At 41.3% G+C, this 18,256-nt stretch overlaps 1 protein-coding gene across 4 annotated transcripts in view; it reads right to left on the bottom strand.

The window, feature by feature from the left end:
• myo3b (myosin IIIB) overlaps positions 1-18,256 on the bottom strand; it is an 88,374-nt gene that overhangs the window by 17,335 nt on the left and 52,783 nt on the right. For all 4 annotated transcript variants that reach the window (XM_088083241.1, XM_088083242.1, XM_088083243.1 and 1 more), the window contains 8 exons: positions 17,144-17,221; positions 15,723-15,928; positions 12,526-12,637; positions 11,380-11,542; positions 10,831-10,911; positions 8,749-8,845; positions 7,306-7,360; positions 6,279-6,402 (listed from right to left, as the gene is read on the bottom strand). In XM_088083241.1, the coding sequence (XP_087939367.1) occupies positions 6,279-6,402; positions 7,306-7,360; positions 8,749-8,845; positions 10,831-10,911; positions 11,380-11,542; positions 12,526-12,637; positions 15,723-15,928; positions 17,144-17,221 (916 nt within the window). The remainder of the gene's footprint in view (positions 1-6,278; positions 6,403-7,305; positions 7,361-8,748; positions 8,846-10,830; positions 10,912-11,379; positions 11,543-12,525; positions 12,638-15,722; positions 15,929-17,143; positions 17,222-18,256) is intronic.

Below are 18,256 nucleotides of genomic sequence, written 5' to 3'. Positions count from 1 at the left end.
GTGTGATTTTCAATTACGCAAGTGCCACAATCTTAATCCCAACACCCTGCTGTAACTTACTGTCTTAAAAGCTTTAGCAAGTTAGAGTTAAACTTTGAAATGTTTCCTGCGCTAATTTGATTAACATTACCAGCGAAACAACCAAAGTAACTGTAGAAACTGTGGTCGCTGTTGGGCTCTGAAGAAAGCAGAAATATATCTAGTTGTCTTTGCAAGAGTGGCGCCCACAATAATATCACCAAGAAACACTGGTTCCACTTTAATGTAGACACAATATTAATGTGTTATGAATCATATTTTGTCATGATTATCACTTTGCAATATTGGTTGAGAAAATCACAATTAGATGTTGTCCTAAAATGGCTCAGTTGCTGTATCTACTGCTGCAGATCTGGAGCCCAAAACACGACACATGGGGGTTGAGCATTACCATTTATCCATACTGACCCCCAGCGATTACAGCGTGTAGCAGATCAGAGGATGGGTCAGAACTCCCATCTCTGTGCTTCTGTTTGGGAAATCACTGCCATTTGATCCAGGCCAGCCCCAGAGGAATGCTGCTCCTGCAGATATATTACAGGCAAGGAGGCTGCCAAACTGGCCTCTGGCAGGGGAGCGCGGCTTGGACATGGGCAAGCAGAGCGAGGAAGGGGTCAGTGAGTGGCTCACACCGGGGGTTTGCTAAATGATCGTGGGTAATGTCTGCTGTTTGGGGTGGGGAGGAATAATGGTCGACTGGGAATACAGAGGCAGCGCGGTTCATACAATATTGATTTCTCCGTATCAAAAGAAAGCCAAGCAGAGTTTGCTCTTCTCGGTGAGAAACTTACATATTGTACATGTTTGCTTCTTGAGATAAAAAGGGCTGGAATTCTTTTTGAGATAGGTATTTCTTTCATTTTCAAAGAGCAGCAGATGACTCGTATTACATCTCTAAATACCACTTTGAAATCCCTTGAAAATCAGAATGCTCCACAGAAACAACATAAAAGAGCTGCTAAAAGGGATTTTTAGTGGAATAAATTAGAGATGTATCGATTTACTTCCCAAATCACGTGCTGCAATCACCTGACTTCTCCCAGACCACGGAGAACCACTTGGGCTTTGTTTATTCAGATGGGGGGAGCAGAGGCACCAAAAGGCATGGATTATAAGGAAAAATCATCAGCAGGGGCCTTTGATGTCTAAATGAGGCATGTGCAACCCAGACCCCTCTCTTTACCTCACAACCGCCTCTTCTCTTTCTCTCTTTCTCACACACACACACACACACACACACACACACACACACACACACACATGCGTGAGCACTCAAACATTATTCTTCAGTTGCAAACAAAGACTCTGAACAGATATCTGAAGTTGAAGAGGATTTCCAGAACTTTTCAGGGCTCCTGAGATTTATTACCGCCCTCGTCATTTTGGACATCATACTTAAATAGCAACTCATGTGCTTCGAATTATAACACAAACTGGTCAAGTCCTGCAGATAATGCAGAAAAAAAGAGTAGTTCCTGCATCTGTTTTCACTAATGCAAGCAGAGGATGTTGTTACTTACAACCAATTTTTCACACTGAAATCAATCATTTCCCCTGACAGCAGATTTGGAACTTTGACTCCTAAAGAAATGTTTGCGTGGAGGGGAAAATCTCTGAACTTTGTGGAAGTCAATCATTTGTCACAGACATAATACATGTATTTATAACTGTGACCTAGCAGGATGAGTAAAAAGTAAGCAGTGAGGAGAGAGACATGAATGACAAGGAAACCAGGCCAAAAATAGATAAAATATGCAAATGAGCAGCATTAAGCATTTTCACTCCTGATCAGTTTCATCCCTTGTAGTTTTATTAGATAAACATGTAACTATATAAAACTATATTTTGTCAATAACAATACTAAACTAATAAGGTTTTGTGTTTGGAAAAACTTTGTTAAACTAAATCAAATGAGTCAATCCACATGTGCAAAATTACAGAGAACTTGGGAGTATCATTTTCCACCTAGATTTTACGTCTGAGGAGATTATTCTGTTGGAATTGTGATGATGAGTAGTTTGGAAGTACATCCTGTTAACTACTCCCACTGACATTAAGAGGATTACGTAGGTAGCGTCAGACAGAGGCAACTCCTTCCGTTAAGTTGAGTCTTTCCTATCCCTTCCAAATCTCTGCTGCCGCTACTTCGAGCCTGTAATTTGCCTAAAACTGAAGGCATCCGGTTGAGACGCTGCGATATGTGGAGACAGACAGATCAATCAAGAGGCTGAGAGACAGCGAGAGGGTGGGAGCGTATTTGTCTAGAGAACATGGAGAGGGTGGATCATTTGTCTGGCAGATGCATGTTGATATGGTGATGCTGCTGCGGCTTTGAAGGTGGTGGTGGTGGTGGTGGTGGTGGTGGGTTGCGGAGCAGCACCTGGTGGCTGCAAACATTGTGGGAGGACATGTGGGAAGACGTTTAAGAGCTGAGGGAGGGAGCGAGAAGAGAGGAAAGTGAGATGTACTGGTGAGTGTGGGTTTGACCTCAGTGTGGGTAAAAAAGCATTTCCAATGAGCTCTCCCAGCTGTGGCTATAAAGCCCAGAGAGAGCTCAGGGCTACAAACAAAATCAATTCTTATTGACTGTACCATGTTATGCACTGAGGCGACATAACTATAACCAATAAGTCAACGTGAACTTTTCTTTGCACCCTTTTTCATTTCTCTCTCTTCTCAACCCTTCAAAGGAACAGGTTAACTATCTTCCAAGGCGCAGAGGTAATTGGTCTCTGTGTTGTGGCTCCACTTTATCGCTGTCTCTCTCTTGACATGTATGTTTACCACAACTATAATCTTCAAAAAGCCTGTTAACATAAGTAGCTCAGCTTTCATAAACCATAAAGTCAGCTCTGACTGATCCTCAGCACCATCCTGTTTACCACGCTGAGTAGCATAAGCAGCACTCTGATCATATCTGCTGCTTGCAAGCAAAGGCTTTCTTTCTGCACACGCCTCTGTGACTCATTTCCAAACATGTTGCATTAATATTCAGGTTCGGCAGACAGGTGACGAGAGGTGACATCGTCTTGAGTGCGCAGCTTACATGACTTCACTGTGTATGTGTAACTTTTTCACTGACAAAACACGGAAAAATCAAGGGTTAGCGCTGCAGACATCTAAGAGTGCCTGTAGTACAAAGTGCTTTAATGCTCTCTTCCCACCATAAAATGCAACACTGCGGGTATTTTTGCTAAAGAGTGAGAACGGTTTCCTAGCCTGGTGTCAAATATACACTGCAACAGACATATATCCAAATCTTCTCGCTCCCTAATCTGCTTTGTTTCACACATGAAAGAAAAAACTGGGCTCAGCTCAACACAAGGCTTTGTTAAATCACTTAGAAAAGACCCAACGTCCGTCAAACACGTTGAGAGGTTCCAGGTCACGCCCCGGTGTTTTGGCATTAATGGGAGCAGAGTGTGTGCGAGTGTGCGTGTGTCTGGAGGGGTGGGGTAATTTGATTTCCATGGCTAATTTTCTGTTTTTCTCCACTGGTGTCCTGAAACACTCCAGGTCAAGCTCCAGCCCGAGAGAACCAACGCGATCACCAGAGGCGACAGCAGGATGAGACACAGGAAGGAGCCTGGTCTCCAAACATCTGGCGGGGCAAGGCTTCCATGACTCGCTCAATCTCGGGATGAAAAAAAAAGAAAGACCCTCAGATCTACAGGGATCAAAGTGTGCCCTGGGTGCCTGAGCCACCGTGGCCTCCCTCAACATATTCAAATGGGGTTTCCTGAAAGAAGTCGGAGCCACAAGCAGACGTTGGAACATAAACGAGGCAGGAAAAGGGGCGATGATGAATACCTGAAAATCTGTGTGCTCTCCACACAAAATAAGCCCATGGCAGGAGAGGAAGAGGATTTTCTTTTTGTCAGGACATTTAAATAGAATATAACTGAACTGTCAGATATGAAACGTTATTCATATGCCCAAGGCTCAGTTACTCAGTGCAGAGACCCTTCAATTTAACTAATAACAAAAAGAAGTCTGGAAGTGTTTGACTTACTGCAATGAATGATGGCAATGAGAATAAACTAGAAAAGTCTTAGATTGCATTAAACTTGTGGTTCTCAACATGGAGGTCAGGACCCCCAAATGGGTCTCCAAACCTACCAACACCCACTAACATCTCGCTTTTTTATGTAATAGGTTACAATCGACATTCACTCATGGGTCAAATTACTCTGCAGTAGTCACAGGTATTTATTGGCTCCAGCTCTGATCATCAGTAATGGAAATGCGACATTTGAGTGGATGCGCTACTTTAGCCCCTTTGCCGACGGGATGCAATGACATGCTGCTGTGGAATATAATCCTATTCCATCTAAAACAGCCCTCAAACATTGTTCAACATTTTGAGAGACTAGATAACACCCTTTTCTCACCAAAATTAGTAAGACTACATGTTTTTTAAATATGGGAAAACCTGCTAAAATTAGGCAGTAGACTCCTTTCCCATTGCCAGTAGACCAGAGCTGTGTACACAGCTCTGCATTATAAATGACTATGCCTTGATGTGTGTTTTTATTTTATTGGTATGTCACATTCAACGTCACAGACGCGCCAGAAAACAGGTTAGTAAACAGTAGAAAGCACCATGGAGGCCAGCGGCTACTTCTTTTTTATATGTCTCACTCATTTAATCTCTTTTTCAAACTCAGTGTCGACTAAAGTGATGTTCGAGCGCTACATGGGCAGAGATGGACAGTATTTACTAGCGGCCCATCATTGCATTGTGCTGGCAAAGAGGCCAAAACACGAAACCCTTTACAAGAAAATTCTTGCAAAAACAAGTTTACCTCTCTTGGAAAAAGGTTGAAATTCTCTTAAAGTCTAGACTGAAATTACTTCGGGAAGGAGATTTTTACTAGATAGATCAAGGGGATACAGAAGAAAAACACAAAATTAGGTTTATATTTCACATTTTTGCTTCTCTGTGGATAATTTCACCACTCAGTGCCTCTAAAAATCCTTCAAATTTAACAATCTGAGCAGCTCAAAAGTCATTTGAGGCCACAGTGTAAAGATGTCACAAGAGGACATTGCTTCATGTTACGGGGTTTCAAATAGTTTAAAAGGTTTTGGGATCAACGTATTAGGTGATAGGGAGCACAGCAGAGCACTGTCCTTCTCTTATAATTCTAATGTCATTCAGCAATGAAATCATCTAAGTACTGTATATTTGAGCTAAGTTTACGCTGAGAGGGATCCTAAGTGCAAAGGAATGTGACTTTTACACATCAAATGAAACATCCACATCTTAGGTAACCGGGTGTCAAACTACAAAGAAATACAAAAAAAAAAGTAATTTAGCTGTTTTTTTTTTCAAAACTCCGGGTTAGAAAATGACTTCAGGCTCCGGTGACACGGGACAAAACACACTTTTGAGCAAAATGCCCTCATACTGGCATTTACTGCAACATTTCCCTCCATAATCACTCTGACATTATAAATTCATCAAACACTGCCTCCCTTCAGCAGCAGTGATGCCTGGGAGCGGGGGTCACCTGTACGCAGCATTACCGAATTAGCCGCTATCTAACCCAGACCTGCTGTGGCGTGCTGACACTAATCCCGGGTCTGCTGGAGAGCCCTGTCTGTGTTACATTATCATGTCTAATCCCCGTAATCTCTCAGCCGCGCCGCTAAACGCTATTTCACCTCCGTCTCTTACCTCATACTGCTCTAATAACATTAATGAAGGGCCAGGCCCCCATTACCCAGGTTTCCCCAGTGGTGGGCTGGGTGACGGCCATAATCGGAGGCCCCCTGCACAGCCACCCACTCAGCCTTCCAGGCAGCAGGAATTAATGTAATTCATTGCCTGGGGCAAAAAGCAAACCAAACATATGTTCAACAAATCAGGGTTTGTGTATTTTCTTGTCACCGTTACTGTGCAGGTCTATTAGAGTCATTGATGAGATCCTTAGTGAAGGGCTCGCCGTGCGGGAGAACGAAAGCTTTGAAGTGCTCATGCCACTTCGAAAGACCCCCCTCCACTTGCCATGAGACGTTTATGATGAGCTGACCTGGGTTATTAAAATACCGCAGAAATGATCACCCATAATGCTTCTCTCTTTTTGCTGTCAACAAAGAATGGCAGCGGAGGATTGGCTGGGATGAAAGGTTGAAAGGGGCCCCGTATTAAAAATGGCACTTTATCCATTAAGGCGGGATTTCTGCTGTCTCTTTGTGTAATTACCTGCACCCGCCAGCTCTGTGCTCTGGCTTACCTTGTTTACACTGCATGTCTCGCAGTCTCGCTGTCTCCCTGCAAGGCTTCGTTACACTGTCTTCGGCTCTGCCTTTGTCTCTCTTGATGTCTTTCACTTGTCTGTCTCGGCTGTCGAGGCCAACCTTGAAAGAGGAGGCGTAAACACACCCAGAAGAGCAATGTCAATGAAAGCAGAGGAAAAATAGACACAAGTTAAAGCAAGCTCCCAGTAATGTGTTTTTTTTTTCTTTCAATTTAGTCATGTAGACGCTGTATTCATTTATTTACAATTTACAATTTGGCACTCATATAACTCAAACCCATTAATGTGCTTTGCAATGTTAATCAAATGCTAATGCAATTGCATATCCCCCTTTACTAGCCCTACCTCCTAGCAAACAGCACCACACTGACTTAATTGTGAGGGTAAAAAACAGCTCTTACAGACTTCCTCTCATATTTAATTTTATCTTTGAATAAAAGAGCTATAGGAAAGTATTAATCTGCTTAACATTTCTAAGTACATCCTCCAAAGGATTTTGCTTTTTTAATCTTACATATGCTCAGCAGAGTTACTGGCAAAAACTGTACATTTTCCTCATTTCATCCTTTCAACATCAAATGGTGAGCAGCAAAAATTGGATCAGACTTCAAAGACTGTGATGTGCTCCAAGTCACGGAGTGGCTCTTCTATTTCACATATTGAATCCGAGCAGGATATCAAAGTGCTACCAAAGAACCTCAGGTCTTTACTAAAAAAGGGGTCTAACATCTGTAGAAAGAGGAGCGCAAAGACAAATCACCTCAGGGAAGAGCGAGCATTTATTCTCAGCCGTGAATTTCCAGCCTTTTGATTCTCTCGTTCCCGTACCACCCTGTCTTCTCCGCTGAGATGAAGGTTGGAGCAAGAGAACTCTTTTGTCTCAAGGACTCAAAAAATTCCCAAAGAATAATCTGGGTTAAAGCTGCTTTGTAGAGGAGCTGCATTTTACATACACGGCTATGGTCGGGCGTAAGAAAATGCTCATTGATATTCTGTGACTTACATTTCCTCTATGTATGTGATCCGTATGTGCCTCTTTGCACTCTCTGCCGTTAGACCTGTGAAAGACAGAGGCATTTTAAACTGAAATGAACAAAAACTCTCACAACAACACACATATGGCACAGTAATGAAGAGCTGACGAGGAATTGTACTTGTCTCCTTTTCTAATGGCAAAAACAGCTCCTGTTTATGATCATGCAATTTGCAGAGACAGAGATGTGTTTCTGTGTGTGATCACTTACTGTTGCATTATTTAAAAAAAACAAACACCAAATGAGACAACATTTGCAAACACAATGCTGCACACCAGTCGCAGTCACGCTTCCAGTCTAGAAAAACAAAATCTCGTCCAGTTTGGGCTTGGTGATGCAACTGGAGGCTCTGTTATTTGGATGCAAACACCGAATTCATGCGTGGCAGAGAGGAGGGATATCAAAAGGGAAAAGAACAGCATGTAGGTGAGAACATAGATCTTACAGGAGGAAAATGGGCCAGATCATGTCAAAATAAATCTATATGGAGAGATTCCAACACTGATTAAACAGAATTGTTAAGTGGAGGTTTGAAGTTTTTCTCACCAAGGAATATGATTGTAAACACGGAGAGAAAAATCCCAGATGAGGCTCCACTCGGTTCGAGTATACAACAAGCATAACATTTTCAGATGTGTAAATCTAGTATTTTGGAGTCTGAGTCTAGAGAGAGATGCACAGCGTTGACCAAAAGTCACCCAAGATTTGAACGCGATTTCTCCTACGCATGACTTGGTTTAAGATGAGCAGTGATAGGCAATGCAGCTTCACACACGTATTTACGTTCTTTTCTTATGCTCCTGTACATCTTCTATTTTTTCCTATTAGATACATTTTTAGAATGGGACATCAAACCAAACATTGGCGAATTTCTAACAACTTGTATGTGAGTTGCGGTTCAGAGAAAAGCTAAACACAGAGCCAAAAGCCGCCATCGACTCCACGTGTGCTGCTGTTCAGTCGGTGGCTGCTCTCCTGCTTAGCACATACTTTCTTAATGACTGGCCTGCCCATATGCTGAATAAACACAAAGTCTTCAACTCATACATCTGGAGACCAGTGCAGCACCCAACCCCATTTGTGGTCAGACAAGTGTGCTATCTTGGTGGAAAGATATTTATTACGTTTATAAAAACTGAAAGAGGTGGTGCTCAGGGAGGAGCTTTCTCCTCTGCTTAAAACAACAGTGCATTACAGTGCGAGTGAAGCCTGTCCAGCAGGGCTAAATATGAGTGACAGGTATGTGAGACCTCTTGCTCAATGAGCTGTCTCTAATGGTGGTCTCGTTTGAGGTCATATGTGAAGCCTAGTGTCTGCGCTGTAGGAAGAAACAATGAAGCCGTAACAAAAAACAAACTGCAGGAAAACATTCTCTCAAAGAGAACAGAAGGACAAGAGATGTCAAGGCTCACCCCGTGTGCTCCTCCTTGGTGGTCTTTCCTCCAGCCTCAGGGTGACTTATGTGCCCCTGGGGTCCACGGTCCCGACGCACCCGATGGCCCCTGTAAGCTGCATAGGATATGAATGTCAGACATGCTTTCACATGGTCAGAAGAATACCAAAAACAAAAGCATGAACTGACATAGTGATGACAATTAGGGACAATTTTTCCCAAATATAGACAGCATGATTTTTGATGTTATGACTTTTATATACAATATGGTTAGAACATATTAGGCATGGGGAAATAATCAATACAGCACAGTATCACACTATCTTGCTTGGCAATATTGTATCAAGTTATGTACCCCAAGGGTTTTTTCATAGAAATGATTTATATTACAAATACATATTAAACTCTTGGTAATCAGCTGCTTTTTCAGTCCACTAGATGTATATTTCTGAAATAAAAATGGCTGTCCAGGGAACACTGACAGTTAGCTAGAAGACAGTGGATGCTCGATTATGAGCGTCGCGACCAAAAACAAAAATGAGTGTTGTTGGTTCCGCTATCATGATCTGTGTGATGTTAATGCCAGAGCTATTCAGTAATTTACTTTTAAAAAGTAAATGCTACCAATTGTTGAGATTTTACAATGCAACATGAAAAAACAATTAATAAAATCCTAATTTCCACGTTTTAAAAGATTCTTTGAAGACATCTTAAGACATTTTAATACTAATTATTATTTTTAGATGAATGAATCCAATGCATTTTAAGACTTATTCAGAATCCGCAGCCGTCTGAGGCAGTTATCGAATGTAATGGTTTCAATTGACACAATTCACATCAATCTACTGAAGCACTAAAACAGCATGTGAAATGTGTTTGTCGTCCTCATGAGGAGTGCAGTGCAGCAGAGGGAAAACGATGTGTGATTATTGAGACATACTAGGCTCAGATGGATGGTAAACGGAGCCGGCTGACTTGCTCCGTCAACGGGCTTTGTGTTTTTCTTGTAAAATTATATGCGCAGGAAAATAAAGCTCAAGTACATTGTTGAGCCATGGTTCTATTTTGCATGGTCTAATCTGATCGATGGTGAGCAAGTCCCCCAGGCCCCGCTGAGATCTGAGAAGCCACCAGGCTCATACATTTGAAAGGCATCTGTTTATTTTCAGAATGCAAATGCAGCCCACCTCAAAGGCTATAAGCTGCAGAGAACACACAATGTGAATGTGCTGGAGTGCTCCGCCGGGGGGCTGAGGCCCCACTTATGTCAGGTTCAGGTTCCCCCCCTCTGAACCCCAGCGGCCACACACAAACACACTTCTCTGAAGAGAAAGCAGCGGCAACAGAGAGGCTTTTCTCACACCAAAACCATGTTTAGCCATTCTGCGGCGTTATTTACAAGGGTTTTAATGGAGGACATTTACACAAGGTGTGCAGGCGACTGAGATGCTCCATGTGCCAGATGAGGGCAGCCCTTAGGAGAGCCGGGGGAAACAATGCCAAATCTCCTCCCCCTGCCCTCCTCTCTCCTGCCCCTTTTGGCACCCTCCCTTGTCCTCCAGTGAGAGGCTCCAAGGAGGGGGGGTGGGACCCAGGAAGGTTAATGTGCCCACTTTGATCTTCGTCAAGGCACACTGAGTAAGAATTAATTTACATTTCAGATGAAAAGGTTGACAGTATAAAAAGGCATCTTGTTTCTGGTATGTGAGAGCTGTGTAATAGGCCAGGAATTTGAGAGAGGAAGTCGTGAGGAAACAGAAGGGATAAGCCCCTCTCTTGCCTTTACTGGGAAAGAGATGAAAGGAAAAAAAGGATCTCAGTATGCACTGTTCTTCTGAAACATGGGGACCAAATGCTGCCCAAACTTTCAAAAGCTTTTCTTTATGCATTATTAATTAATTATTACTGTTTCGTGGGCCACTCATTGAGATCAAAAAGGTGTTTCACAAAGACGTACGGTTTTCAGGCCTTTATCCCCTTTTTCCTTTTGAAAATGTATGAAAAAGTGGCCTGTATTTTCCACCGGACACATGAGAAATTCCAGAGCTTTGCACTTTAATGCATGAAGAACTTCAGTAGAAAAATGTAAACATTTCTTTACCTGACTGAATGCGGATAGCGGCCTCTTCCCGCTCCTTTTTTATTTGCTTGTGGTTCTGCCGAGCAACATAGCCTCTCCAGGCTGAGAAAGAGAAAGAGAGACAGTGTGTATGTGTGTATGTGTGTGTGTGTGTGTGTGTGTGTGTGCAAGAGATTGCTGACCTGCCTCTGTGAAACAAAATAGACTGCACATACTACACAAGATCCCACTTCAAAACACTGCTAAACCAGGTGGCAGAGGGATGGATCCCTTTGAACTCTCTGAGGTCTTATTGTCTGCTCTGAAGCATTGCTCTTAACCCTTGTAGGTCAAGCTGTGGTTATCAAACTCATCTCTTTTATGAAGACTCACCAGCAGATAATAGACTAGAGTTCACTGAGAAACCAGCGGTCATATTCACATCAAATTTGCACCCGTTTCATCGTTACCTGATAAAAGAAGACATCTTTTTTTGACATACATTTTGCACTTTTTTGACCTAAGTTTGAATAATTTTCCTTTACTTTTAATACTTTTCCTCTGTTTACTGTTCAGTTATTACTCGTGTACCTGACTGGATAATGGTGGCCCCGCGGTTCCTCTTCTGCCTCTCTTTTCGATAACGTCGGGCGCCCAGCCAGCCTTTGGTGTAAGCTTGCATCACCACCACCCGAGCTATCACCTCCCTCAGCAGCAGGTTCAGCTGCTCCACATGGTAGTACTTCAGAAAAACCTGACGGGATGTTTCGCTCAGGTTAGTATAGCAAAGTATTTCTATCTGTTCTGCCATTTCTATACAGAGTTTTATAGGTAAAATTTATTATACAAACTAGAGATGTCCTGATCCTGATCCTGATTTGCCCCTGATTCCAATCTGAGTCATTTGATATTAAGTACATGCCAACACCTAGTCCCATATTCATGCTTGTATTTACCTGCATAATACCCCTATGTAACGCACACTTAGTACACACTAGTACACACAGTACTTTAAAGTTATTAAAATCAATTCAGTGTATGTGCTTGATAGTTAAACAGCTCTGCAATTCAATACAAAAAAGTCTACATCCAAACAGTTCCTAAGTGTTTTTTTTACAAAATAACAAAGTAAACAAACAAAATATATTTTTATACGGCTCTCATCACAATTCCTCTTAGTGCAGTGTTTTTAATAAATTAACCAAACAAACAAACAAAAATGTCTTTAGAAATTGCTCTCAATTCCACTAAGTGCAACATTTGTTTTTTCAACAACATAACAAAGTAAACAAACTAAAATGTGTCTTTAGAAATTGCTCTCAAACACACTAAGTGTAGCTTTGTACAGCTTTGTACAGTACAGAACACATCACAACTCCACTTTAAAGTCGTGTTATAGCTGAACTTCAACATTCCCAATCACAACAAAAAAAATATCGGTCACAAATGCACATATTACAGCGTTATAGTAAAACTAATTCACAAAAAATTAACGACAAAATTTAAATTCCACATTAATTTTTTACTTATTGGAGTAGCAGCATTACAATAAAACCTGAATATTTGCCGCAAATCATGGATTGGGCGGGCCACGTGTTCAAAATAACCGTTCCCAATCAATTAGAAAAATGCATTAATCGAGTCTGATGCCCATCCTTCAGATCTGATCAGGACATTCCTAACTGAACACAGATTTTTTAAATTGTTTTGTTTTCTTTGGTGTAGTTATCACATTACCTTTGTCTTCCCCAGCACCCAGGCCTCCAGTTTGGCCCGCTCCAGTATGGCAACAACGTTCTCTTTACTGGTCTCAGGCATCTGGTGAGCCCGAAACGCAAGGTAGTAATATCTATGAGAGAAGAGAAACATTAATCTAATGTAGTTATAGCATTTCAAGAGCAGAGTTGAGTCAAATAGTTTTAAAAAAATGTATCCTCAAAGATTATATTTGGAAAAAATGTTCCCTGATCACTGCTTAAGGTCCATTGTGCAGATATTGTAAATGATATTCATAACTATGTTTTGATTAGTGCATAATCGCCTGAAAATAATAATTGTTGATTTCTTGTTACCTTAGAATAAGCCGTTTAAATCTATATACAGGGCTGGTCTTCTTCTATGGAGTCTGCCATGTTCTTTCTACGGTAGCCCAGAATGGACAAATCAGACCATCGCATCATCTGCTGTGGTTCTCCTACACACTTTGCACATGCTGGAAATTTCAGTTGTCAGCGATCTGCAATCTCACTGCTAGATGACACTGAATCCTACACACGAGACCTTTAAGGATTATTTTTTGAGTGTTGATGTAATATTTTTTATCTTCTCCTTTTTGGACTTTTCAACAGGAAATTGATCCCTTAAACATAAAAGTCACAGTGTTGGAAAAAAGCACCACATTTTGAAAAGGAAAAGCTAAACTTTAAGTAGCAGTAATGAATTCCTGCTTATTTCTGGGAAAATACCATTTTTGCAGTTGAGTGGGAGTTCAATACAGCAAAGATTGCCTCTGCACAGACTCTGGCTAGAAATAACGTCACCAGTGCAAGATGGCTGCTGTTGTATCCTGGATATTTGGATTAATTTTTGTACAGTGGGAGGAAGTCGCAACACGTTATCTATCTTAATATACAGTCTACGGTTCTCACTTATTTGAAATACTCTATTTGTTTTAGACCAGGAGTAAGTTGTGGTTGTAGTTCAGTATTTTTAAAATTTTCCTTAGAAGTAAAACAGCTTTTATTTAATAAGAAATCACAAGCCATGACTGACAGCTGTGTGAGCCAATCCGTGCACTTGCGTTTGATAGCACTGCTTGTGATTGGTTGGACTGCCAGTTTAATGGGAAATCCCCCACTGTGGAGATCACTACTGCACAGAATCTGGCTCCAAATGACATCACCGGTGCGAGAAGGCAGCGGCCGTAACTGGGATATTTTGGCTTCACTTAAGCATAGTGGGGGTAAGTAGGGACGCATTGTCCATCTTTATATACAATCAATAGGTAAATGTAGTGACTGAAGACGACAAAGGAGTTGACTGATGGAAGTTAAAGACAGATTTAATTACATGTTCTGCTTTTCAACAGTTGTGTGATAAATTGCTATAAAATGCATTTGGAGCAGATTTGAACAGCTATTTTAACTCTCAGTTCTTATCATTTCGGCACTGATCATTTTCCTTTGGTGCTGGTTAAACCCTTTTGGTGGGCACGAAAAATGTCTCTATGCAGGAAAACCCCGACTGCATGACTGATTACAAACATGGAGGTCTCATTCAGTAACTGATTACATTTTGAAGTAATTCATCCCAACATTGGTCAAGAGAAGAGACTAGAATTCTTTGCGTCTTTTTCCACATAACTACTAGATGCATCATCATAGCTGTAAAAACGGCCTGCTCAGTCAGAGCAGAAAAATTAGCCTGACTGAGACATGAGTCTTCAACAGAGGCTCTTTGTTGGGCCTCTTTTGAATGGATCGTCGTCTCTTATTTCAGTGGCCACAGAAGATGCCCATCAGCCCGGGCCTATCAGTGTTCATCAGCTCTACTGCATGTTTATCGCTCGCATTGTCTGGATCCGTCCACTGATCCTCTTGTTGTAGTTTACAAAATACCAGCATAGGACAAAGTGGCTCTAACTGTTTGCTCAGGGACATCAAGGCTCCAAAACGACTGGTTCATCTCTTGTGTTCTGGCGTTGGTCAAAAAGAAGAACAACAAGAAGAAAAACTTCTTTGAACTCCCCTCCCCGCCTCAGTCTACAGCCTTTCATTCTAATTCCTGTTGATACCTGTTATTTCTTTGATGGTAAATACAAAGCACTGCTTGGCAACATCAGACGAGCCTTTGATATGAGAGCACAAATTTAAATCAGTTTTCACTAAAGGTGCAGTTTAGCCGTTCGGTTCAGTCTGTATGACTTCTGCCTGGCTCAGGTAGGATCATATGGATTCAATAGCGAGGTTAAAATATAGTCTGAAGTGGTAATCCACCCTCTCATTCACACACACTTCATGCACAGGTGCTTTTGAGAAAACAGTGACATCATTGGTCCATTTTTTGACGATTTTCCAATAATCAAACACTTTTGAATTTGGGACATGAAGGAAAAACATGGACATTCAAAGTTTTAGGTCACCAAAATTAAGCAGTTTTTAAAGCTTCCCTAAAGCAGTGAGACTAAGCAGCCATCTCAAAGTTTTTTCCCTACAGGCCACAAGCCCAAGTTAATTAAATTTTATATCATGTTAAAGTCTCCACATTAGAGGTGGCTAGAATATTTTTCAAAGGAAAATTGATCAAACAGTTTCCTCACATTTTCCCACAGACTCGTATTAACTCTTGTATGTGTATTTTCTTTCTTAACAGGGCCAGGAGGTGTACCCCTTTTTAAATTTGGGGTTGGACATTTGAACAGGAGCGTGTAACGCTTATTAACAGTTACCATATCCTGTCCCACATTTTTAAAAACAAAAACAACACCCTTACATAAAGCCGTCCTAATGATGAAATCTTGTTTTAATTGTGTTCTAATGTAATACCAATGGGACACAGAGACTACATTTGAGCTTTTCCAGGTCACCAAGCTAAAGAACAAACTCTTTATGAATAGTAAAAGGAAATCCATTAAAATGCATCACCCCTTATAATCACAGTTCCTCCCTGTTTGAGTTTTATCCATATTTTCAGACTGGAGTATCCACCCAGTTAAAAGAGCTGTTGGATTTTGTCTTGCACTATCACTAATGACTGCCAATTAGTCAGCCCCTTGCTCTGCTCAACTTGTACCCCTATCTAATTAAAGAACCCGTGTTTTTGTGTGATGCAGAGCGCGGCTCGCTTGTTCTGCACTATCTCTGGGGTTGTGTCGGCGCCCCACATGTGTGCGTGCTGCAGAGTAGAGGTGCTGCCTGTCTCTACACCGCTGTTACCTGTTGACAAACTCTTCAAACAGGATGCGGTGGGAGTAGCCCTGTCGACGAATGTTCACTGTCTCCAGGATCCCTGTGTAGCGCAGCTGAACCATCACCCTCTCCTTGCAGAAGCGCAGCGCCTGCCTGTCGTCATTGGGTTTGATGCAGCGTACAAAGTGCGGCTGACCCACCACCATCTTAGACAGCAAGTCCATCAGGGAGTACTGCACACACACACAAAGAGACAATGATAAACAGCGAGCAGAAACAAGGCAAGAAAAAAAGAGCAATTATCACATAAATTTACATTATTACAGTTTTCTGGTATATAATAAGTTCAGCTATAAAGATTCACACTGGGGCACCTGCGCCCCATGTGTAGAGGTTGTGTCCTTGTCACAGCGGCCGCGGGTTCGATTCCAGCCTCGACCCTTTGCTGCATGTCACCCCCCTCTCTCTACCCCTTTCAAGCTTTAACTGTCCTGTCCATTAAAGGCAATAAAAGCCCCAAAAAATAATCTTAAAACAAAAAAAAGATTCACTCTTCACACTTCTAGAATCCATTTTTTTTCTAAACATACATTCTTTTTTTTTTTAGTAACAGAGCAAGCTAAAAAATAATTGACAACATTTATCAGTCCTAACAGGATCTGACTGACTTTTTTCATTCTCATATTCACAACATTCACAACAAACACATAACAATTAGCAGAAGATTTAAAAATAAAGTTGCATTTGCTTTTTATAGTACCATTGCCAATTGTGGTAAAATATAAAAAATGCCCCCCCATTAAAATATCGTATCAGTGGTTTGCAAAAACATACAACACCAACATTTATTTTGGTGATCTGGTTGGCTAAATGCTCCAGGATGTTCACCTGCTAGTCGTTAACTCAGTTTGTCTGCCGTTTGGTGCTGATGTGTTTACAGGCCGCAAAAAACAAAACAATGAGAAAGATGCTAAAATGCTAAATTCTGACCTAAATTCATATCAGGCTGTCATGCTTTTGATAGCCTGATACGTAAACATTAATGGCATCCGACTCAGTTGTGCTGTAATGATAGCTGGCTCAGTGCTGCTATAGGTGCACTACCTGTAAATGCACGCTTCCTTCTGTCATTCATCTCCCCAAGTGATACACAAATTAAAAGATATAAGCAGATTCTAATTTAAACAGACTGAAATTTGCCTTAAAGTTTCAAATAACACCATCAATGGTTGCATGCCACTGTAATTTAATAATGTCATTTCATTGAAATTTGTTCTGTGCCCTTTTCTGCTTTAATTTCAAGTCCAATAGTTATTTCTGAAAAACTGTGGAAAAGATTGTGTCAACAAGATTATGATTTTAAAATTCAACAAAAGCATTCATAACGTGTTACAAAGTGTTGGTTGTTTCCAGACAGTTAAAAGGGAAAAAAGGGGGAAAACACCTACACGGAAATAGGAGGCCACAGTCTGTCTCCTCATGTTGGTGGTTTCTTCTGGGTGACGCATCATCTCCATGGTGTCCACCTGAACACAAACATTCAAATTGAACACGCTGCATTGACAAACAGGCCAAGAGCATCACTGCAGAAGCAGCAGATTCAAATGAGATTCAGTTTGTTTGCAACCTGGCATCCGTGGTGGGCTCTGTGGAGATAAAGGTATTATTACAGCAGGTCTCCTTTCTCTAAATGGGCCAGTTGGGAATACACAGCTGTACTAACTGTGCCGTCTGTATAACATAGCCCCATAAACACTTAAAGCTAACAATCTAGAGAATAATTCTGCACTGCTGTGGGGCATGGGAAAATTGCAGAGCATTCTGAGTAATGAGACCAGCCGTCACCAAGCAGACAGTCATCCCGACGACGACGACGGATTAACGAGGACACAATATAAGCTTTCTAATGGCCTTCGCAGTTCATGGCTTCATCAAAATTAATGATGCAATTGATGTCTACGTAGCAAAGTGCATATCTTAATTCTTTATTCGAACCTAGCATAGAGAAAGAAAGGTACGTCAAACACTCTCTGAGTTACATGAAGAGAGGAATCGGATGCTTTGACACTTTGCTATTTTGAAAGCAGATCACACAGAAGTAGAAACGGTTATCTAGGACTCATTTCCACTATTCTAACAACCGTCTCTTTAATCTGGTCATGCTGGTAACTTTTTGTACGTGTCAGTTTCTGTCAACTTTTCCCCAACTCTGATTGAGAACATGACGGCATACATATTACATCAATCACACTGAGTTGTTACTAAGAAGCCCTTTCTTGTTCAGGAATAACTGAGTAGGTGCTTAGGGAAAGTTCAACAAAGTTCCTCTGCAGTTATTTTGGCCTGTGTTTGTGTCCCACATTAAGCATTTCTATAATCTAAAAGGATACATCACAGAGCATTTGTTTACATTAATGAGCAAAATTGTGGCGGGGAGAAAAAAAATACTTCAAAAGAAATGATTTACATTTTCCAAAGACAGACTGTGATTGATGTCAGAGGAGTGAAGCCACACACAATTATAAGTTACTGAAACAGGTAAAGTTTCAATTTGGATTACA

Source organism: Plectropomus leopardus, chromosome 10 (assembly GCF_026936395.1).
Source record: "Plectropomus leopardus strain MGB_pleo_1.0 chromosome 10, ASM2693639v1, whole genome shotgun sequence".
NCBI lineage: Eukaryota > Metazoa > Chordata > Actinopteri > Perciformes > Serranidae > Plectropomus > Plectropomus leopardus.
The sequence above is the reverse complement of the archived record's forward strand: the minus strand, read 5'-3'. Positions and strand labels throughout refer to the sequence as shown.